The sequence below is a fragment of the Rattus rattus genome, chromosome 5 (assembly GCF_011064425.1).
Source record: "Rattus rattus isolate New Zealand chromosome 5, Rrattus_CSIRO_v1, whole genome shotgun sequence".
Lineage (NCBI taxonomy): Eukaryota > Metazoa > Chordata > Mammalia > Rodentia > Muridae > Rattus > Rattus rattus.
In genome coordinates, this window is record NC_046158.1 from 154,410,262 (window position 1) to 154,434,743 (window position 24,482).

At 49.5% G+C, this 24,482-nt stretch overlaps 1 protein-coding gene across 9 annotated transcripts in view; it reads right to left on the reverse strand.

The window, feature by feature from the left end:
* The window catches only part of Hnf4a (hepatocyte nuclear factor 4 alpha), a 36,028-nt gene extending 17,919 nt beyond the window's left edge, over positions 1-18,109 (reverse strand). For 3 of the 9 annotated variants that reach the window (XM_032904886.1, XM_032904885.1, XM_032904883.1), the window contains exons 1-3: positions 7,760-8,009; positions 3,522-3,696; positions 2,523-2,617 (exon numbers count right to left, since the gene is read on the reverse strand). In XM_032904886.1, coding sequence (XP_032760777.1) covers positions 2,523-2,617; positions 3,522-3,696; positions 7,760-7,874 — 385 coding nt within the window. In that variant the 5' untranslated portion in view covers positions 7,875-8,009. Of the gene's footprint in view, positions 1-2,522; positions 2,618-3,521; positions 3,697-7,759; positions 8,010-9,631; positions 9,878-17,973 lie in introns of those variants that run through there. The other 6 variants (XM_032904890.1, XM_032904888.1, XM_032904884.1 and 3 more) reach the window with 4 other exon arrangements.
* Positions 18,110-24,482: the final 6,373 nt, after the last annotated feature.

A 24,482-nucleotide genomic window follows, 5' to 3' on the forward strand; every position in this document is an offset into this window, starting at 1 on the left:
GGGCCGTAGGGGCTCAGCTGGGCTTATGAGGAAGGTCCTACAGGGTGGGCTATGCCTCTCCTGTACTTCTTGGTTGTGGTCTCTGGCCTGGCTTTCTGCTGCCCACAGCTGGGCTTTTGTCCTGGGCCTGGGAGCCAAGGCCGTGCAGGTGTCCCTCTCCCTAGCTTCAGTCCCAGGACAGAATTTTCCATCAGCTGTCTTCTTCGCTAACACCCAAGACTCCCCCTCTCCCAGTCTGCCTCCTCCAGGGAAGCCCCTTGTGGCCTCTGTGGCCTATCCTCTGTCTAGGGCTCACGGACCTGTGAGCTCTCCAAGGCTATGCCAGAGGTTTAAGTCACCCAGAACAGAATGTGCCACCCCAAGAAGATCTTTCCAAATTTCAATCCAGAGAGCTTGAAGGCTTGGTTCTGAGAGCCTCATGTCCTAAACTTCACTCTATCCCAGCACGTCATATCTCTTCTCTTGCCTCAGTTTCCCTACCTGAGAACCGGGTAGATCCCCCTTCACTAGCCCTAGCTGTTCTGCAAGCCTTGTTTCCAGCTCACTTTCTGATCTTGAGAACTTTAGGATGTCCAGTCCATTAAGTTCATGTGCAGGAGACATTGACAGGAAAATAATGAAAACATACCCCAGTCACCTGGTCAGTGGCTTTGGGATCTTTCCATCAAGCCGAGGAAGGGTTTGGGGACAGGCAGATCTCCCAATAGCCTTGCTTGTGCTTGCCCAAGACATCCCCCAGGATGCTTTGCCCTCCTGGTCTACTTGTACCTTACAATATCTCAATAATACATATGTGTGCACGCGCACACACACAGACACAGACACACACACACACACGCACGCACGCACACACACACACGGGTTTACTGGCCAGCACTATCTGTCAGTGACTCAGTGGCTCTCCTGGCTCCCTGACAGAAGGTTGGTTTATTTCCCAGCCCAAAGAAGCAAGCAGTTCGTTTCAAGGCTGAACTATGAACAGATGGGGTAGGTCTCCTCCTCTCTCAGGAGCTAGGATCTCGAGTTGCTTGGCTTTGTGGATCATCTGAAAAAGTAGAGCCCAGGTAGGGCTGGAAGCCTCCCTCAGTTTCCCCCTAAAAACTCTGTTTAACCAAAGCCACATGACCACATGCTAGACTTACTAGCTAGCTCGGTTGGCCTGCCCGCTTTCCTCCCCCCTGCTGAAAATTCTACAGGAGAGACTCATTCTGAAACACAGTGCTTATGGTAATCATCCGGTGCTCACTATCCCAGGAAACTGGGTAAGAGAATCACCAGCTATAGGAACTGTACAACAGGAAGCCCTTAGGCTGGAGTCCTTCATCTTGTCTCTGATATTCACACATACACCACATTCCCCTTCCACATAGGGAACCTCAAAGAGAAGATGGGGTTAGCCAGGGAGCCCATGGGAAACAGCAGGGGAAGGGGGAGGGGGCATAGGCCTCTATGTCAGAGCAGCGGAGGCCTGCTAGAATGTGGTGTGTGTGGTGGGACCCTTAGGCTCTAACTTTCCAACAAAACTCCCCAACTTGCACTGAATACCTGTAAGGGCCCTTCTGAGGGGAGGGAAGGAAGGATGATCTGAGGAAGGAGGGCAGAAACTGGGCAGGGAGGCTGTCACCTTTAGCTCGCCTTCCGTCTCTCTCAGCCCAGCATGAGCTGGAGCCCAGGTTCTTGATTCAGAGATGGGGGAGGGGAGAAAAAGAGAGAAAGAGAGGGGAGGGGGAGGAAGAGGGAGGAGGAGAAAGGAGGGGAGGGGAGGGGAGACGGTGTCTATGTGTGCATGTGTCTATGTGTGTAACTGCCGTGGATGGGAGCTTCAGCAAGGGGACTAACCACTGCGGTCCTCAGTTGCTTCTGCTATGAGTGGGGGAATAGTATTCGTTCCAGCCTCTCAGAGCAGCTACAGGAATGAAATGACCTGCGACACAGGGAAGAACCAGCTCCATGTCTGATGCAGGAGTTGGCCGGGGCAGAGTTAGAGGACACTGTGTGCTCTGTCAGTCCATCTCCACTATCCAGGCTGGATTGATTAGATCAGTCCACTGTTAGGAGGGGGAAATTTCCAGAGACAACCTGATACCCAGCAATGAGGACTAAGAGGATTGTGGTGCCTGTCTTTGGACAGGAAGCTCAAAATAAGGCCCTCTGTTCATATTAGTGAAGACTCGGTAGCAGGCCCTTGGGTGTTTGCTGTGTCGTGTTCTGTGTTTTTTCTAATGCTTGCTGTATCCATTAGAAAGAGCGTCCATCTTGGCCGCCTCATGGTAGCACAGGAAGGCCCAGTGGCAGTTGCTGGGAGCTGAAGTGAGTGAGTGGGAGCTTTATCTCTGAATCTTTCTCAAGACCAAGCCCAGCCACTCCCTGTGGTCAGATCTCCAGGCCCTCCCTCCTCTCAGCCATTAGCCAGTCATCCCAGGGCCTGTCACGGAGCCATAAAGTGGCTACAGTTGTAAATGCGGGGTTGGTTGGAGCCTTCGTGCAGGTGGGGCAGGGGTGTAGGGGGGGCTGGGGCTCACCTTCCTTCTTCATGCCAGCCCGGAAGCACTTCTTGAGCCTGCAGTAACGACACTGGTTCCTCTTATCTTTGTCTACCACGCACTGCCTGCTAAACCTGGAGAGGACGTTGGATGGTTGGATGGAGGAGAAATAGCCTCTCCCTCTTAGGACAGAATCAGGACCCGGCTATCAGTCAACCCCCAGCCTCCCTGCTCCATGTTTGCATCCCAAGAGCGCAAATGTTAACCAGAAGCCAGAGGGGTCTGTGACCTATCTGAAAAAGTCCATTCTGTCCCACTCGACATAGGAAACTGAAGCCCAGAAAGGTGGCATGTGACTTTCGTCACTCGGTTGGAACTGGAAACCTTAGCCTCTGGGGTACCAACTATTTCTACCACATCCTACGGGAGCCTATAGCCCTTAGCATGCCCCTGGATATGGCTTAAAGTCAGTAGTTGGTCCACAGCAGGTAAAGGTTGAGGGAGAGGGGATGGCTTTCAATACTGACTCCAGCATTTGCCTAAGTTGGTTGGCTTCAGGTAAATTCTTAGCCCTCCCAGACATAGCCATCCCCATCTACAAAATGAGGATAATAATCGTTACCACGTCAAAAGGGCACTGGCAGGTGACACTGGTATAATGCAGGCTTGTCACGGAGCAATGTCTCAGTCACCCGCTTCTAGTATTTTACTGTTCTTATCCAAAATGAGAGATGCTTTTGAAAGAGGAATTTTCATAATCTTGGGGAGGGCCCACTGGGGTAGCTGGAAAGACTTAGGGCCAATGCCTTGTTAGGACCTAGAAAAAGAGGAGGTTGGAGGGCTGGTCCTAACCTCTCTAAGGTTGTTAGGCAGTTGCTAAGAGGTGGCTGCTCACCCCTGAATCCATAGATGCTAAGAAACCAGACTGTCCTTGAATGTCTGGAAGGGTAGACACCTCAAGATGGACCCTCAGAGGACATGAATCCCAATGTACCCGTGTCCCGGCTGGGAAAGTTAAGGCCTAAGCTGGCTCCTCACCTGCAGGAGTACATGTGGTTCTTCCTCACGCTCCTCCTGAAGAATCCCTTGCAGCCGTCACAGCTTGAGGCTCCGTAGTGTTTGCCAGTGGCCCGATCGCCACAGATGGCACACAGGGCACTGACACCCAGGCTGTTGGATGAGTTGAGGTTGGCACCTTCAGATGGGGATGTGTCTGCACCAAAAGAGGGTGAGTGAGGATCCAGGAGGGGTAGAGAGCAAAACAAAACCAAAACCAAGCCTGAGACAACAGGCTACCCCAGAGCTGAGGGCTATGTCAACTCCTTCCTGTTCCCCTCAGTGTCAAGTGGCTTTTGGAGTCTCAGTTTCCAGTCTGTGACTCAGAACCAACTGTGCTGCGGATCTCCTGGAGCGCCTGCAAGGACTTGCCTCAGCTTCCTCAGGAAGGGATAGACACCTCACCACCACAGTCTCCTAATTAGGAGCTTTGGGGACAGTGACTACCCAGCCATTTTGTCATCAGAAGAACTGGACCAGGGGGCCCTGAACTTAGCCTTCAGACTCCACAGAGCCTCTCAAAGAGTAGAAAGATACACAAAGAACACTTCTTTCCTTGCCTCTGGGGTGGGTGCTGACAGAGGTGCCACATCCGGGCAGATGTGGGAACCACAGACTAGAAGCCATCTCCCCATCCAAGTGTAAGGAGAACAGACTCAAAACCTCTGGCAAAGGAGATTTCAGCTTGTGTGCCAAAAGTCCTGGGCAATTTGTACTGGTGCTTAACTCACCGCTGGTCTTGGACCAGCTCCGTTCCCTGGCCCTAATCTCCCCAACTGCAAAGGGATCAGTTTATCTGGTTTAGTTTTTTTTTAAACATATATATATATATATATATATATATATATATATATATATATGTGTGTGTGTGTGTGTGTGTGTATATGTATATATAGTTTATATATCATAAAATATGTATGTATGTATATTAACACACATATCAAAAGATTGTACTTTTTCTATAAGCAAATCTTCCACCACATATAAACTCTTTAGAAAATCTAATTGCCTGGGAGGTAAAGACAGGAGAATCAAGAGTTCAAGGCCAGACTCAGCTAAATGTTAAGTTCCAAGGCAGTCTGGGCTACATTGAGACCTTGTCTCAAAAAAAAAAAAAAAGTCACCATTTGCAGATGATAAATAATCCCCTCCTCCTAAACAGAAGTCCATGCATGTGAGCAACACACACACACACACACACACACACACACACACACACACACGAGGGCCTATCCATAGAGTCTCAGCATTTGACCTTGGATTCCTAAGGGAATGTCCTATTGCAAGCCGGAGAGGGCTGTGGTATGCTGAAGCAGAGACTCTGAGGTTTCATAGCGTTGGATCCAATCCCTAATTGGTCTCGTGGCACTGGGCTATTTCTTGTCATTGCCCCCCTCCACCTGTCAGACAGAGCATGGTCAGCTCTCGGAGCTGTCCACAGTCAGTGAGTCAGTCAGCTGGAAATGCTTGGCACACGGTAAGTTCTAGAACTGTCTGTGAAATTACACTCTTCTCGGCAGACGAGAACTCCCTCATCAGGCGTCTTGTATCTGTTCCTCATTTCTGCTGTCTTCTCGCTGAACCGTTCCTAGGACTTCTGAGTGTTCAGAGCGGAGCCCCCTCCGGCTGGTGAATTATTCCCAAGGCAGGGATAATTGTTAAACTTCATTGGCTCTTTCTCCCTTGTCCTCTCCTCTCTTGACCCCCGGGGGAGAGCTGAGCCCGCAACTTGGGCAGAGGACGGCAAGCTCTCCCCTTGCTGGGCAGCACGGACTGGGTACAGCCAACTGGATCAACTCCCCCTGAGGTCAGCAGGTCACTTCCATTTCCCAGTTAAGAACACCAAGGCTCGAAGAGCACAAGGGACTTGTCCAGTATCATTACGCTGCTGCCAGTCAGAGGGGCTGGGCCTATGGGTTAATATACTGTGCTCTCTAGCAATGTTGCCCATGCCTGGAGATCTGTGGAGTCTTTAAAAACAAGACCCTTCTGCTGTCTGTGAATCGGGGATAGAATGTGGGAACAGATATCCTTAGCACTTCTAGCCATTAGCTCAGGATGGACCCCAATCCCCTTGGAGGACAGTCTCCTATAACCTCAACTCTCGGACCTCTGTGAACTCCAGAAGGGCATATGACCCTTCCAACATATGCCAAGTCCTGGAGACCACCCACAGAGGGATCAAGCAAGCACAAGGAAAGCCCTTGTAAACCTTATACGCCGTTCAATCTATCCGAGTTTTACAGATGAAGAAACTGAGACTGGGGAGGAAGGGTTTTTCCAGAGCTGGGGGTGACTGATGTGTCCTCAGGACATTTAATCAAGGGCTCGGCCTCGGGTACAGGAACACAGAACTCTCAGACACTGAAGGGGCTGTGTGGTGGCCTGGAGTGTGACAGCAAGTACTGTCCTCCCCGGGGTGGGGGTTGGGGGGTGTCACGTGCTACCACCTCGGGGCAGAAGCAACTTGTTCGCCCTAAACACTTCTCTGAGTACCTCCTCTGAATCGCCCATGGCCAACAAGGCTGGGGTAAAGGAACCCATTTCCATACTGCATAAGAGGTGAAAGAGGTAACGTACAGGAGGTCGCACAGCACTAGGGGCAAGCGGCGGGGGTGGGGGATGGGGAGGACTGACCATGGACAGAGCCCACGCTGCCTCCTCCTTCTGGCTAGATCACACAGTTTTCCAGACCTAAGCCTTGAAACCCAAAAGCTGCGACGTGGAGTCACAGAAGGAAAGTGGTGGCAGGCCAGCCTCAGCCAGGTGCCATCTCCCCAGTGCTAGCCTGGAACCTGGTCCCATCCCTTCTAGAAGCTTCTCATCCTCCAGAAGGGGCAAAGGAAACACCATCCCCCTCCCCCCACCACGGACATATTCTTGGTGATATTGGAACAGGTGCTTGAATGATGGTGACACAGGGACAACAGACACAGACACACATGCTGCTGCCTGGAATCCTAAGTTTTGGGATACAGTTACGGATAAGACCCTCACAACATAACCCTGGTGTTTTGGGAATCTGGGTCAGAGGACCTCAAGTTCCAGGCTAGACATGGGAGTATGTTCTAACTTTCAGGCCAGCTCAGGAATGCATACTCTCTGTATCAAAAACAAAAACAAAAACAAAAACGAAACAAACAGAACTAAGCTGGACCCGGTGGGCGCATGCCTTCAATCTTAGCACTTGGGAGGCAAAGGCAAATGGAACTCTCAGTTTGAGGATAACCTGGTCTACGTAGTGAGTTTTAGGACAACTAGAGCTATGTAGAAACCCTATCTCAAAAAAATATATAACAAACAAACAAATAAAAAGCCCTGTCCAATGGCGCTACACAATCTTGTACAACAGAGAGCGGTGCCCAGTAGCACAGGGGCTGTATGGACATGTGCTAAGAAAAAATGCCATCCAGAGTCACCAGGCCGAAAGCACAGGGTATGCCCACATTTACAAGCGTGTCCAGTCTGTCACCCACATTTACAGATACTAGACATACATATATTCAAGCCAAACAAAACAAAACAAAACAAAAAAAACAACAAACAAACAAAACCAAAACAAAATGAAACGAAACAAAAACCAAATGGTCCTGGAGACAGAGCTACAGACCATTTGATACATACAGATGAAGCCGGGACACAAACTCGAAAAGGGGATCAGACACACAGCTGTATTCCTGCATTTGCCACACCACATACAAGGACACCTAGGACCGACCATGTAAACACACACCGCTGTGTTGGCCTTTTAGCCGGGAAGTCTGAAAAGCCTACTTTTCTCCTGAAGTCCAGTTTCCCAAAGTCTGAAATGTAGCCATGCCTCCTGTCACAATCTCTAGAGACAAGACAGACCTTTTGTTGCTTACACAGAAAAGGGCCCGGGGACCTGGAAGATAGGGCCATGTTGGATAGGATTGCTGTAGCCACCCAGAGGAAGCTCATGATCACGGTCCCATTTCCTTAATGTGGTAAGCAGGGCAGCGTAAGACCCCGGGGCCTAGGTAGGGAGAATCTTGGGAAATTTTCTGTTGGAAATCCACCTCTGTAGGTCTCGGTCACCCAGAATATCTCTGGCCACAGTACAAAGGCCCACTTGCTTCACCTGACAACACCTGTACGAGTCTATAGGGCCAACCTACAGTTTTCTGTATCTCCCCTCCCATCCCAAAGTCCAGTGCCAAAGATCCATTCCATACCTGGGCATGATTGCCCCCACCTACCATTGCCCATGGTCAACACCTGCACATTTTCAAACTCCAGGGTGGTGTAGGCTGGGTCCAAGGCAGCACTGTAGTCAGCCATGTCCATGTCGGCGAGGGTTTTAGAGAGTCGCATTCTCTTCTACCCACCCCTCAGCCCCCTGTCCTGCCCTGCCCAGGATGCTACCCAAGCCCCTGGGCTGAGCCCCAGCCCCTCCGTCCCCGCCCTCCTCCTGCCTCCTCCCAGGTCCCTTCTCTGCCTTCCTCTGTTTCAAACTGTCCTCTGGGAGACTCAGCCTGGCGTCCTGGCCTAGCCTCTGCAGAGGGTGGAGGCTCTGTGGGGAGGGGTGGGAGTTAATGGTTAATCACCCCCGTTGCCGGGTAGTCTGGGCGGAGCCACAGGGATTTGGCTGTTTGTTGGTTTCTGACTGACACCTGGGGTGCTAATTACAACTGTTGGGCCCCCACTCATTAATATTCAGTTTCCGATCTTCCAAGACAGGCACCGAATAAGACTGGCACTTGTTGGGCCGTCGCCTCAGCGGCCCCCAAGTCCTACCAAGTTGGACATCCCAGCTGATGTTCTTGGACACTGAACAAGTCTACCACCATGAAACCCTAAACCAACCACTTCTCAAATCATTGACTTCCATCCTCAATTTGAGATAAAGCGGTCCTGGGTTGCTTGAATTAGAAACCTAATCCCCAAGTCCACACTTGGGTCTTTTGGATCCTTGCTGAGGAGAATTCTTCTGGTTCCCTTGTGGTTTGTCAGCTGTCTTTGAGAACCACTGGGACTCACCTTCAAGTCTCTTCCCTAGCCCCTGATAGCTCCTGGTTGCTCCAGCTGGACCAGACGTCATGGAGGGCTCTCTGTCACACCGAATGCTTCCACAGCACCTACCCCTCCCAGGATAGGCACAGACAAGATCTGCAGCCCTTGCCACCTGCTTATTGTGACTCTTTCCAAGCCTCAGTTTCCATCTCATAAAATGTACAGGGCCATCAGAAAGGGTAGTTTGGGTAATTCCTAAGATATAAAAATAACTGCCCAGGTGCACTGGCTAACCCCCAAACTCCAAGCCTGTCCTTTTGTGCAGTCCCTCTCTGTGTCCTTCTCTGCTGACACTTTTTGAGATTCCCACTAGCTGAGGAAAGAGAGTCACAGATGGTCGAGTGTGAGGGCAGAATCTGAGGAAACTTCAGTGCCTGTCTTGCTCAGCTAGTTGAAAGATCAATTCAGAGGGCATGGTAACAACACAGAGCAATAATGAGAAACAGAGTCTGCCTTGGAGTGAGTGAATGAACCAGAAAAGCGAGTGACTAGGAGGCCAGGTGAATTACTGAGTGAATGACTGAAACTCATGAGTATGTAAAAGGGTGACTGGATGAGTGAATGAATGAATGAGTGAATAGATGAGTGAAGGAATGAATGAATGAGTGAATGAATGAGTGAGCAAATGAATGAATGAGCGAGTGAACTAATGAATGAACTAGTGAATGAGTGAATGAATGGATAAGTGAATGAATGGATGAGTGAATGAGTGAATGAATGGATGAGTGAATGAGTGAATGGATGGATGAGTGAATGAATGGATGGATGAGTGAATGAGTGAATGAATGGATGAGTGAATGAACGAATGGATGGATGGATGGATGAGTGAATGGATGTGTAGATGTGTCTTAACACCATAGTGATATCATTAGAAGCCCTCTTTCTGTACTCCTTAACTTTATTATGCCCCTTCCGTCCTGTCCCTAGAGACAAAATGGTGGAAGAGAATGTGGGAGGTAATCGTGCGAAAGAAAGATATTAGACTCAGGAGCAAGTGGCCTGGGTTTAGAAACTATCTCTAGGACCCCCAGGATGGCTCGACAGGTGATGGCTTTTGCCTTGCAAGCTTGGTGATCTGAGTTTGACCTGGCATGCCCCGCCTCTATCCTGGATACTCGCACACGATTCAAAGCAAACATTTCCATCACTCTTCCAATGGATCTGTGGTTCTCGGTCCTTCTTTGGGGCAACTTTGATTATAGTGGGGGAAGATCCTGGGCTCATTCTTTGTTTCTTTGTTGAAGGGAGAGGAAAGATTGGAGCTCGCAGCCCACACCATAAGACCCCCGAAAGGTCTGAGGTTGACTTGGGACCCTTCCAGGCCCTTTTTGGCTCCACTTATCTTGTCCCAGTGATCCTGGGAGAAGGGCTGGGCTGGGGTGGAAAGGGAGGGCACCTGACAGACCACCCACAGCCACACCACAGCGTTTGCCATATCTGCCCTACATGAAGCTTGCTCCTCATAAAAGACACAGTTCCATGATTCTCCAAGCAGAGTGTGATCATGTGATCGTTAGCCAGTCAGAGTTTTATTGGGGCAGCAACTCAATGAGTCTTTTTATGGACCACAATGTAGATTCCTCTAAACACAGTCTGTGATGAGCCAGGGTTGGCCAGGACACCTCACATGCAGACAGAGCTATCAGGAGGGAAAGAGAGCTCGCATGAGAAGAGCTGCTAGGTACACAAACTGTGGCACACATGGCATGCTGCATGCTCCACACCCAAGTCCCACCCTGTCACAACTCACCCACAGCAGCCTACCCATTCACGGATCATAAACTGCATAACTGTCTCATTCATGATTCTCTCCACCTTCAGCTGACTCCAAGCGGTACCCTCCCCGCAGCCCTCCTTGGCCTACATGTGTCACACCTGTGCGCTCTAATGGTCCTGGAGTCTGAGACAAGCGATTTTGAATCTAGCATCTGTCAAAGGGGCCTAACCTGGGTGGGGTTTACGGTCATTTGGAGACAATTAAGCAAGCTCATGCTGTCGATTAGCTGTCCCTGCTTGCTGCCTCTTTAGATCATGGAGTCTGACATATGTGGGTCAAGAATATCTGTTGTCTCAGACATTGCTTTTCTCGGCTGCTTCTGCATTGGGAAAATGGGGTAAATCCTTCCCACAGAAGGCTGGCTGTGGTCAGTATGTAACAAGGATGTTATCCCTTCAGATCCACAGGTTCTACATTCGAGGCCTGACACTGTGGACGGAAAATATCAGGAAAAATGTGCCCGAGTCGGATGTAGTGGACACCGAAGGCAAAGAAGACCTGGAGTTCAGGCCAAGCTGGAATATATAAAACTTTGTTTCAACAGCGACAACAGGGCCAGAGAGATGGCTTATCGGGGGCTTGCCTCACAAAAATGTTGGCCCAAGTTCAGTTCCTGAACCCACAGTAGGAGAGAATCAAGTCCTAAGCATAGTCCTCTGACCTCAGCAAGATCATGCCCACCCACCATCTACATCTCTGTCCCTGGGCCCACCTTTACCCTGCCTCTCTATCTCTGTACCACCCCATCCCACCTCTCTCCCCCTCTACTCACAAATAATAAATAAATAGTTTTTATTTAAAAACAATAGAAGGATTCTGGGGTGATGGCTCAGTGGTTAAAGTGCTTGCCGTACAAGCAGGAGACCTGAGTTCAAATCCTCAGTACCCACGTGAAAAACTTGGCACAGCTTATATGTTTCTAATCTCAGTAACTGGAAGCAGAGACAGGAGGATCTCAAGGCTCACAGATCATTCAACCCAACCAGACAGTGAGCTCCAGGTTCAGTGAGAAGCCCTGTGGAGAAGCAAAGTAGAAAGTGATAGAGGAGGGTAGAGATGTCAGATCCACGTACAGACATACACATGTGCACTTGTACTCAACCTACACACACACACGTGCACACGCACACACATGAGCACACACACATGCACACAAGCACACATGCACACATGAGCACACATGCACACACGAGCACACATGCATACACGAGCACACATACACACAAACACACACATACACACACATGCACACAAGCACACATGCACACATGAGCACACATGCACACACACACACACACACACAGCAGAATAAGCTAAACCCCAACATACAAACACACATAATACTATTATTATTTCTGACCTCAACATGCTCAAATCATGATATGTATTTATTCAAGATGGGATTTACTGTATTATCCAACCTGCCTTGAGTTCCTGAGCACAAGCAATCCCTCTGCCTCAGCCTCCTGAGAGCTGGAACACTTGTCTGGCCATTATATAGTACATTCCCTTGACTCCTTAATGAAGCTGATTTAACAACAAGACAACTAGTTACATAGCACTCCCATGGCGGCATACATACCCTGAAGATGACTGAAAATACAACGGGCTGTGTATGGGTCATATGCAAACGCAATGGTCAGTCATCGATTACTTGTGAATTTGGCTATCTGAGCAGGGTGTGGGGACCTCCCTTACGGGTGCACAGAGACACTGTATGCAACAGTAGTGATTATCACCACTGGTCAGTGACTCCTGGCTCTGCTGGCCATGTGATCTTTGGGAATTAGAACCCCTAGTCTGGGCAGCACCTAGGTAGGGCACTTCTCAGTCTTGACACCATTGGTATGGAACTTGTTCGTCTCCTCTATCCTTTCTTGTTGATCTGTCAGGCCCCAGCTCAAAGGGTAACAGCCTCTGGAAGAGATGAATTCAGAGTTCGCCTGGAGACCCAACTCCTTCATCCTGCAGATGGACAGGGAGCTTGAGCAGGGAAGAGGTAGCAGCTAGCCAAGAGGTGGGCCCACATCTGCTTCGAACAGAGGTTTAGGGACCTGCCACATTGGGCCATCTCTTTCTCCCTCGCTCATTCTTTATGAGACAGATCTCAGGTAGCTTAGCTATCTATGTAGCCAAGGATGACTTTGATTCTGATCCTCCTGCTTCCTGAGTGCTGGGATTGCAGGTTTGTGTGCCCACCATGTCTTGTTTCCGAGTTACCCCCAGGGCTTCACGAATGCTAGCTATGCCCTGTACTGACTAAGCTACGTCCTCAGCCCCTCAGTGAAACTGCAGTAATAGCATTTTGCTATGGGAGCATGTTTTGGACCTCGTGATAAGAGCCCATCACTCTTCTCAATTTTTTTTCCTGAGGCCCAGCATGTCCTCACTTTATAAGACCAAATGGAGACTCAGTGACTTAAAGTACATTTGCCTGAAGGCCATGAATCGCATAACAGAAGAGTCAGCCCTTTGGACCAAGGTTGACTATGGGATCGAGGGTCTTCCCCTCTGGGTTGCCTCATGCCCGGGGTCAGTGGAAAAACTACAGAACCCTGGAGATTGGGTCTGGCTCCAACTGGTTTCCCTATCTCCGTACAGCAGGGGTGTTGTCATGACCCTGAGTAGCCTCGGCCCCGTATCTGGCCACGTGCATGCAGGTCTGGAGGCATTCTGCAGACATCCAGCCACCTGGGGCCACCTGGCGCCTCGGCTTCTCCCCTCGGAGCTCCCCTCGTCTCTGTCTCCTCTTCTTCCTCCCCCACCTACCACCCAGGGTGCAGTGCAGGGGAAACCTGCACTTATCAAGACAAAGAACAAAAGTCGTGGGGGCAAGGAGCCAAGAGCCATGTCTACTCTGGGGTAGGGCCTTCAGCTTCGCCCCTTTGAAATTTCAAATTCCAGTTTGTGGACAAAGTCCTAACTATCTCACAATATAGGTCCCCAACTGCTGACCAAACTCCAGTCCAAGCAGCCACCTGGCCTCAGACTAGCCTGGCTTTGCCGTTTCCTTTGGCAGCTCCCAAGACCCGAGGGTAAGAGTCCTGGGTGCCTGGGACCTACCAGGCCATCCTGCATCTCCCATGGGGTTCCCGACCCAGGGACCCCCGTTCTTGTCTGAGAGGACCACCTCTTCCTGAAGCTGGAACCTGATACTTATTGTTGCCAACTGAAACCAGGTGGGTACCCTCTCTGGTCCTTTCTGTTCCTTTTTGAACTCCTGTGCCGTCTCTGTCCTACCATGGCTAAGTCCCATCCGGACCTCCTGGAACTTCAGACTGGAAAAGGCTACCCCTAAGCTACCCTTAGGGCAGATGGAGACCCTGAATCCCTCAAGTGAAGGGTACTTACTGCAGGCTGGGAGTTGGGTCGAAGACCTGAGGCCTCTCACCAAGCCCAGAGGGGAGAAGGGACTTGCCTTCACGCTAATTAGTGGTGGCAATGTGAATTCTGTCTTAATAAAGGGGGACTCCGTCGCTTTTCTATTCCACAGACTATGGGTGGCTGCATGGTGCTTCACTCAATGGCTGTTGGCCACTGGCTTGTTCATTGACCAAGGTATCTCAGAGAGGATGATGAGGGAGCTGGGGGCTGAAGGCCGGTGGTTTTAGACGGAAACATTTATGTGGTTAACTGATAACTGGGCCCCATCCCTGGGGCCTCCAGTAGCCTCTTCCTCCCTCCTGTCCTCAGTGTGATTACGATGAACTTACCTGCCTGCTAATCATTGCTGAGCCTGTTGGTCTTGCTTTAAAAAATTAACTGGGCATGAGTTTGCGATTTGTCTCACCCCTAACCCTGAAAAGGCCCCGGGTGGGCAGGAGGCCTCCTGGGTTATGCAAGAGGCCATTGGCCTCTCCACACATGTCCAGCAGCCTGTGCTGCGCCCTCCGGAGGGGAGACTTTGCTCAAGAGTCAACAGTCTGCATGTGCCCTGCTCCAGGGCCTGAGTATATTTGCTCTGTTACCACAGGGAGATAAAGGTAGCTGGGAACATCCCGTAGGGGGATGTGAAAGTAGGGGCTCGTAGCTCCAATGTCCAAGCCAGGGAATCTTAGGGGAGATGCAAGTGGAGGCTTTTGAAGCCGGGTCCTGGGGTTCCCGGGAGCCCGCAGAGGGGGGTCACATGATGACTTCTTAGGTGAGATCTTAATAGTTCATTTTCAAGCTGGGAAAGTGCTGGCCTAGACCAGCATCGGAGATAGAGGCAGAGGAGGGAATGCAGCTTGTCCAAGAATAGGCTATACTAGATAGTCTGGGCCTCCTGGGACAGAGAGGCAGGTATCTCTGGGCCTGAGTGAAATGTTAAAGGACATCCAGGGACAAGTCTTTTCCTCTGCTGAACAGATCTCTGAGAGCCACCAAGAGGCCCAAGTTAGGGGATGTCATCTGTGTCCTGTAGGCCTCTCAGTGGTCCCAGCAGCAGGAACATGAGGTAGGGACACCTCCTAGCCTTCCTAGCCTTGGCTATGTCCTATCTCTGGAAGCATCAGTCCGTCACAGACAGGCAGAAGTCAGAGTCCTTCCCAGACTGTCTGGGCCCTTCGGTTTCAGTTTCTTCCCTATAAGTTGAGAAAATGCCTAAGTTCTAATTTTTCCCATGAGGATGAATAGCTCCAGAGACAAAGGCCATGCGTGGTCATCTGTGTCAGGAGATTCTCACATGGCTCTGGTGCTGGGTGTATTCATGAGCAGTTTGTTAAGACGGCTGCCCCAGAGAGGTTGATAGGAAATAAGATGTCGGACTCAAATCCAACCTAACTCCAGAACCTGTATTCCTGGTCCCAAGGTTTCCTCATCCGTACAAGACTTTCCAGACATGGTAAATGCTCAAGAGAGGAAGGTAGTACAAGGGTACAGAAGCAGCTCTGGGCAGACAGCAGTGTATTGTGGGAGGTTCTGACAGGGAAGACTTAGGGAGGTTTGGTGAGCGGATGGTCTGGGGAATGATCCGGGTAGAAGCCAGGATTCGGGTCCCGTGGGTGGTGTTTCCTGAGGTTTGTTTGCCTACAGCCAGGTGGCTTATGACATCTGAGCTGACATTGCCACTGTCCTGTTTGTGTTCTGTGAGGGTGACCTTGGCCTGTGTGGGACCTGAGGGGGGTGATGGGGAGTCCCTGTCTTCCCAAGTCCTGGTTTTGGGAATGAGGAATGAGCCTGCTATTCAGAAATCATCCTTAATCCCCCTGACTCCTGTTCGGAGGGGCCCCAGGGATTTGTCCGATGTCAGGGTAAAGTATTTGGGAGGTCAGAGACAGACCAGAATCACTGTGTATAGTTGCACAGGGCACACATTGCACAAATACTCCAGTCCAGAAAGCTGAGATGGGGGATGGTGCAGGGGGTAGAAGTCCAGCCCTTGTTCCAAAGCCCCGGGGCCTGCTCTATCCAAAAGGGATACAGTTTCTTAGTGGAGCAAACGTTTCATGTAAATCATTGGATAGCTCATCCCAGCTTCGCTTTTAGCTGTGTGTGGTCCTTGGGAAAGCCATTTTCCTCTTTGGTCTATGGGAAACCGAGCAGAAGGTTCATTCTGGGTAATGCAAAATGGAACCACTTGAGACTGTAAAGGGTTTTTACATCCTAGTTTTTAAAGAGCTTGTTCTGGAGTACAGCTGGTGGTACAATGCTTACCTAGAATGTAACGGGTTCTGGACATCCCCTAGTTCCACACAGGGAACAAAAAGAGATAAAAAGTGACTCCCAAGCCCTGTCACAAACCAACAGGCAAATCTTGGGGTTGGACAGCCAGGCAGGCAAGGTAGCACACATCTGTAACCACAGCAGGAGAATTGGGAATCCCAGGCCAACCTGGGCTACATCCTGAGGAGAGGAAGGCCAGCCTTGGCTTATGTAGCCACACTCTATCTCAAAACAAAAATCTTGGAATGGGAGGCACAGTTCTAGGTGTTGGAAACTTCCAGAGAAATCTGACAGATGGCCATAATTCTGAACCTCTGTGGGGCCAGGGAAGGTTGGGGATATGTTGGTGTGGGTCCAGGTTTGACTATGTACAAGTCAAACCATTGGCGAGGCTCAGTTTCCCCATCTGTTAGGTGGGTTAGTGATAACTTCCTCTCAAAGTCAGAATGCTGACTCATGGGTGATGTTTGCACCACACCTGGCTCTGTCTCCAGTTTGTGGACAGCACTGATGGCTATTGCTGTTAATATTGGCAACAGTATATTGGCTTCCAGGTCAAGGATGAAATGACCTGGAACTAATTCCTAGGACGGGTGTTGCAATCTTCACTGCACACCTGTTGCTATGGAAGTGTGTGTGGTTAATAATAATAATAATAATAATAATAATAATTATTATTATTATTATTATTATTATTATTTACTATTTTACCACGTTTGTTTAAGCCTTTCATCTTAAATTCTGGCTATGTTGCTGTGTTTCAAACTAAAACTTTAAGAAGGCACCATCCCCTGAGACTTGCTTCTCCTGATGCTGTCCACCACCGCTCCCAGCTTCCGCACCATCTGAGGCCATTTCTGACTTTTTCTTCCCTTCCAAGCCTTCCGGGAGTCTTGCACGTATGTCCAGTTCCTGTGCACTCCTGTGTTATCATGCAGCTTCCTGCACTGTACTGCACTCTGCTTTTCTCACTCTCTGTGGTAGTCAGTAGGTTCTCTGACACCATTAGGGCAAGTCTTGGCTAAGGAAGGGCAAGCTCAGCCTAGAAGCCTTGGTTTCTCAGAGAGTCAAGTCTCAGATTTTTATTTTTTGGTAGGGTTTTGTACGTGTAGCTTAGGCTGGCCCTAACCTCACTAACTAGTGGAGAATGGTCTTGAACTTCTGGTCCTCCTGCCTATGCCTTCTAAATACTAGGATTACAGATGTGTGCTGTTGTGTATTTATTCAGTGCCGGATACAGAACATGGAGCTTCACGCACGGTAGGCAAGCAAGCATTCTACCAACTGTGTCCCCAGCCCCTGGGGTTTAAATTTCCCTCCTGGTTGCTGGATTGCCAGGACATTTTGGGTCTGAAATCCTCAGAGAGGCTAAAGGGTGAGTAAGGCATCAAAACTGGGACCCAGAGACTAACTATCACCCGAGGGGCATAGTCAGGGCTCTGTGGCCAAGCCCTCTGTCCCTGTGGAGACTGTCTAGAACTCTCTGCCAGCCTCAGGGTGAGTATCTATAGGGCTCAGAAGGTCCAGAGAGAAAGCAGTGAGGAGGGGAGAAAGCAGGGTCAGTGAGACAGGCTGCTTTCAGCTCCTGAGGACAGAGTGGACAAGACAGAAGTGTCAGTAGGTTTTGCTTCTCTTTAACGATTAGATCACCTTGAGATTCCTCCTCTGAATTCTTTACCTGCTTCAGTTTACTGACTTTAAGCAGCTCACTTGCCTTTCTCTGCCTCAGTTTCTCCAACTGCAAAATGAAGATAAGATGGCTGATCAGCCTTGCAGTACTCCTGAAGAGTCTTCAGGGGTCTGGACCGTATTTTGATCAAATGTCCTCCACCCATCAGAACCCTTGTCCTTCTGGGCTGGGATGGAGACTGGGACTAAAGATCTCCACACACCCTGAATTCTAAGCTTCTCCCTGAGTCCTTGGTCTCTCTTCTACCACCCTGGGCTTCCTTCTGGATGGATCTGAACTCAAGAGCATACCTGGTGGGTCCTGCGGGAAACCCTGGCCCCTGTCCGACATCCTCCTCCTGGTCCAATGGGGTCACGCACGGGGGGCAACTTCTTCATCCTTGAACCACTTCCTGCTGCCACTCAGGCACCCAAGACCCTGTGAGGGCTGCCGGAGAGTTAATCCCTTAATACTGGTCACAATGAGATTTCAGGGACATTGGGAGGTGGTCACCATGGAGACCAAAGACCTTTCCAGGACCCATGGGAGTAATAAGCCACAGGCCTCAACAAGGGTCCTGAAGGCCCAACCTAGATAGGCAGGAGAGGAGCAAAGGCTGCACTTGGGGACCTGCTAAGACCTCTTGCTGTCTCTTCATGTTCTCCTGCTAAGCTGGGAGCCAGCCACATTTGTAGAGAGAGTCCTGTTGCCCTCTTGAGCCCCAGGTTTCTTGCTCTCCTTTTGGGGCCCTGGTCACCAGCAAAGTAGCTTTTCTAGAAGAGTTCAAAGCTCTCTTCTGAGTCTGTCAGACTGGAGCTTGAAGCTCTACTTTCCCTTCCCAGCCTAGCCCAGGTCAGGCACTTCCCTTCCCAGGCCTCAGTTTCCCCACGTATGAGTACAGTAAAGCCACCCCGGCATCACTCAGGGGTCTGGTGGTGAACAGACACCCAGTGAGTGTGGATGGCCGTCTGCATACTCCCTCCTCAGCCACCTCAGGAACCTGGCAGCCCTGCCCTGCTCTCTGAAGGAGCCGTGGGTCTCCATGTCTCATGTTGGTTTTCTTTCTCCAGGAGAGTCTTGATGACCTGGGTGAGCTTGAGGCCTCCTCCTCTGTCCCTTCCCAATCCCCAGAGCTTTGCATACACTGTATTTATCAGAGTATCTAAGTATCTGTCATGGTCACTGCCTCCTCCTTTGGACTGCCTGTCTGCCGTGGTTTTTGAGGGACCCCACTGGTGCGTAAAGTAAGTAGTTGGCTGAATAAAGGAGTGGAAAGCTGAAGGAACCCACCCATCCAAGCATTTGGCTTTGTCAGCATTGTGACTTGGAGGCTGGAGGCAGAGCAAGGAAGACAGTGGGGGAGAGCCTTCCCTTGCAGGACTGTAGTTAGCAATGAAAATAAAAACATCCGCTGAAATTGTAACTTCGGACGTCCACCTCGGATACTTTGTAGCGTAAGTATATCCCTAATAATGCATGAGCCACACTCATACTTAAAAAAAAAAATAAGGGATGGCTCAGCTGTAAAGGCATCTGTGCCCTAGCCTGACTCTGGTGACTTAGGAACCCACCCCGGCAAAGTTGTCTCTGACCTCCACAGGAGCCTGTGACCACCTACACACCCTCACACTCACAATCGTTTTTCTTAAAAGAAGGTTAAGGAAGGGTGTGGTTTATCCCGAGTCCAAATGTAACTGAGAGTTGAGGCTGTGTCTGGCAACCTCATTCTCAGCCTGGCATAACAGGCAGCGAGGGAAGTTAATCAAAAAGGGAAGTATATTTTAAATAGTGAGCAACTGCCCAGAACAAGGAAGCTGAGAGAGATGACAACACTTGGTGGTCTGGTGTCCCGGGCTTTGGATAGCGTGGCCCTCTCGAGGAGGAGACAATTTTACACCCCAGCGAGGAGTTGTTAGGAAAAGCTTAATGCGTGCAGTACTTTGTGAGGGACGGGCAGGGGGCTGCTGGCTGCTGAGTCACTTGACAGACTGTATTTTTGCACCTTGGACCTGAGCCTTCGCAATCCTGCGTAAACCCGTGGTCCCACCCCCCAGGTCAGCCAATGTCTCAGCAGGGCCGAGAGCCAGAGGAAAGGGCCAAAGGAGCTGCGCAGAGAAGCGTGGCCGCCGAACAGAGCTCAGCGTCCTGATATCCTCTTCTGGCCTATCCCTGTCCCCCATTGCAGCAGGGCAAACGGAAACCAGCTCTGCAAATCTTCCTTCCCCTGACAGCATCCAGCATTGAGATTTGGCCTTCGAGGGCTCCTCCTAGCGGCCATTATGGGAACTGGCGCTCAGAGACTATCGCAAACATTCCAGGAGGCCGGCCGCCACTGTAATCCAGTCACAGCCCACTGCACCAACCAGAATGCAAGATTTAAAAAAAAAAAAAAAAAAAATCTATTCTGCATTTCCAACTTCCTTGAAAGTTCGGGTTCCAACTCCCGGAGCCAGTGTGCGGGCAGCTTTGAGGAAGTTCCCAGAGGCTTTGTGCTGGCATCAAACGGAAGCCTCTATTTGCGTTCATGGTCATTTAGAATGGTATTCATAACATTAAATACCACTCCCTCATCATAAAAGTTGATATGGAAGCTATAGAGAAGGCTCAGTGGTTAACAGTGCTTACTTGCAGAGGACCCTAGTTGGACATCCAGCACCAACGGGGTAGCTCACAACAGTACCTCCAGTTCCAGGGCATTTGATGCCCTCTTCTGGCCTTCATGGCTCCTACATACACATGGCACAAACTCATTCACATATGCACACTCCACACTCACATATACACACGCACACATGCATGCTAATAGTTAAATAAAAATAAAGAAAAGTTAGCATGGAGATGTGAGCGAAGATCAGCTCTGTTAACTAGGCTCATGTTGAACACAGAGGAAGCTTTGTCCAGTAGGATGGCTTGTTCCCTTCCTAAGTTCTTATCATCACCACCACTACATGTGATACCACCTTCATCTTCATCAAAAAACTCAGTTTACACTATCGCTGACAGTAGCTAGAATTCCCCCTACTCCACTGCAGCCAACTTGGGCACAATCACCATGTTTGCTGGAAGCCAGCAGAAATCTGTGCACAACTCTTCCTTGCCCACTCTGGCTCCTGGGCTATCTGCTCTTCACCCGAAGCTGGGCTGTGATCATGCGCAAACATACCTTGCCTCTGATCTCTTCCATTGTTAAACTTCTATAGTGTCCTTGCCTCTTAGCCTGATGACCTGAATTCAATCCCCAGGACACACATGGTGGGAGGAGAGAAGTGACTCCTGTCCTTTGACCTCCATGTGATCACTGTAGAACACTCTTCCCAATACATACATACACACATACACATATACATACACACATACATATACACACATACACACATACACACACATATACACATATACACAGATATACATACACACATACACATATACATACACACATACACACACATATACACATATATACATACATACATACACACATACACACATACACATATATACATACAAACACATACATACACACATACATACACATATGTACACACATACATACACACATACATATGCACACACATACATACACACATACATATAACACATACATACATACATACATACACATATGCACACACATACATATACACACATGCATACACACATGCACACAAACATACATACACACATATATGTACATATATACACATACATACACACATACATATATACACACATACATACATGTATACATACATACACACATACATATATACACACATACATACATATATACATACACACACATATACATACATACATACATACATACATACATATGGAAGAGAATGCCATTAAGTACCATTTATAAAGCTCATAAGACTCCAGGCACAGAGATGTTATTGCTGCATCCCTACATCTCCAACCTCATTTCCTTCCTTTCTTTCTCCTTCCTGTCTCAGTGCCTTTGCACGTCCCCTTTCTGTTAACTATCACTGCCACGCCCTGGAGTGAGGGTGGATCTTCAGCTCCAGACTGGCCGCTCTCCCCACAGCATCTGAGTTCTGTGCCTTCCTCATTTGCATTCTCTGTCTCTGTCATGTCTTCCTAGAATGTGAACTTGAAATGGCCATGTGTTGGGCTCCTTGTGGCTAATCTACATTTCCCCAGCCCCCGTTGTGGAGATGCTCGCTGGCTGTATTCCTCTAGTATACCCCAAACCTTGAATAGGTTCGAACGAAACAAAGAAGAGGCAACTAATGGGAATTTGGTAGCGTGCTGAAGAGGCCTTTGAGGAGAAACTGTCGGTGTCTGACAGTGAGCTTGCCTCTCTGCCAGATGACCTGAATGCAATCCCCAGGACCCACATGGTGGAAGGAGAGAAATCGTTTCCTGATGTTCTCTGACCTCCACATGCAAACTGGGGCCACGCGGCCGCACATGTGCGTGCACATACTGGTGAATAAATTAATAAACTATTTATTTACCTTACAGATAAAAATCTTTTTTACAATTTTGAGGAGGAAAGTTCCTCCAGCAGCCTCCTGAGGATTGAAGCGTCCTGCTCCACAAGGCTCTCGGCTGTGGCTCCTCCCCTTCTCTTCCTCCCCTTTCTAGATACCTACCCTCGCTCCTTGCTCCCATGTCCTTTCAAAACAAATCCTAGCCCCAGCCCAACTCCCTTCAGAGCCTAGAAGAAATGGCACCCTTAACAGTCCTGAGGTATCTATCCTGAGAGAGGCTATCAGGCTCATCTTCTCCCTTCCCTAGGAACAGAAGCTCGAAGGCCACATGCAGAACATTGGTGGGTAAGGACAGGCAAATCCAAGGGCCCTGGTACAACCCACCTCTCTGGATCAGTCTGCTCCTAGTCTATCCGGGACTATTCACATTGGTCTACTTTCCTTTCAGGGGGTAGCTTCATAGTTCTCTGGATGTGACTGTGACGCTTGTCTCCGCCAGTGAGATGTGAGGAGAAGCAGGCTGTGCCAGCCCCAGTCCCAAGCCTTGAGACTAGGTACTTTATAGAATCAAGGATGCGATGCGTAGTCGCCATGGTGAGGAGCGCCCTCTGCTGACCAAGGAGGGACATGCACTGTAAGAGACCTAGACCCCGCTAATGGAACCAGTATTGAGGGTGTTTTATGGGCTAGACCTCCAAAAGCATCCCAGGTTTTCCCAAGATCACTATTGCTTTGATCATATCTGAAGACCACCTCTAATTGCTACCTACATACAATTTCTCTCCCACCAGGCCATTTCTTTTTTACTTAGATTTATTTTATAGTCTTTAAAAAAATTTTTTTTGAGGTAGGCTCTCATATTTGAGCTTGGCTCAAACTTACTACGCAGCTGAGAATGACCACGATTTTTTGATCCCTCCTGTTTTCGATGGAACTACAGGAATGTGCCATTAGTCCAGTTTTTATGGGATGCGGGAAATGGGGTGCTGGAACACGCTAGGCAAGCACCTTACTGACCGGGCTACATCTCCAGTTCCTAGACTTATTTTCAAAGGAAATGTTATTCTTACCAAATAGAATATCATTTCCTAATTAAAAAGTAATAAAAATTGGGAGGGCGGCAATGGGGGGAGGATGGGGAGGGGAACACCATAGAGAAGGGGAGGGGGAGGGATTAGGGGGATGTTTGCCCGGAAACTGGGAAAGGGAATAACACTAGAAATGTAAATAAGAAATACTCAAGTTAATAAAAAAAATTAAAAAAAGTAATAAAAATAATCAGAATGAAATAAACCATTTTGCTACGTGCTGACTTAATATTACATGCTTTTCAAGGCCTCTGTGCTCTTGGCCTGTTTCCTCGTTGTTAAAAAGGGGGCAGGGGTCACCTACCACCATGTAATAGAAGTGTGGAGCCAGCACCAGGTCAAGGCTGAACAAACACACACTAGGTCTTAACTTTGGGGGTTTGATGCATATGCTCTACCACCACACGGCACCCCCAGCCGGTGTCTGTTTTCTTACTTGCAAACGGTAAATGTGTGGGCTACTGGGCTATGGTGGGGATGGTTGGTGCTCCTAAAGGGCTAGAGCTGTGTCTGGCACCCTGTGAGTGCCACAAAGATGTCGGCTGCAAAAACAAAGCCCCTATAAAGATCCAAACACCATCTGGCCACAGTGGCACGCACTTGTGATCCCAGCACCAGGGTAGCTGAGGCAAGAGGGTCAGGAGTTCAAAGCCAGGCTGAGCAGCAGGCATGGGTCACATGAGATGGACTTAAAGAAACAAAACACAACCATGACCCAAAGGCCTTTGACTGAGAGTGTGGTCCTTTCCTCAGGTTAGACATATATCCCAGGGATGGCGCAGACGGGCAGAGTTACACGTCCTTCCTGTATTGATGGCAGGTGATGTAACACGGCCCTTGGGTTTATTTGGAGACTCCAGCTCTACGTCAGGTGTCACTCACGAGAACCCAGGGCTCAGGTCAGAAGAGCCAACAACGCCCCCTCCCCTGCGCCCTGTCCTGAAGTGACCACATATGGACACGAGCATTGGGCTTTAATCCTAGGAGGGACACTTAGGACAGAACAGGCTGCAAAAGCGGTGCCCTTTGGAGAGTGACTGAAGGAGCAGAGAGACCCAGGCGGGTGCTATCGGCAGCAGAGAGAGAGGCAGTTCAGCTGAGTGCTGGGGCTGTGGCCTTTGAACTGTCTGCTCCTGGGCGAGTTACGAGCTCTTCAGATCTTATTTGCTTCTGGTACGAGATAGGGCTCGACAATAGGGCCTCTTTATAGAGTGCTCTGTGGAGCAAACGTGATAAGCCTTCGTCCACACCTGCCGTGCAGGTGCACTGCACGCA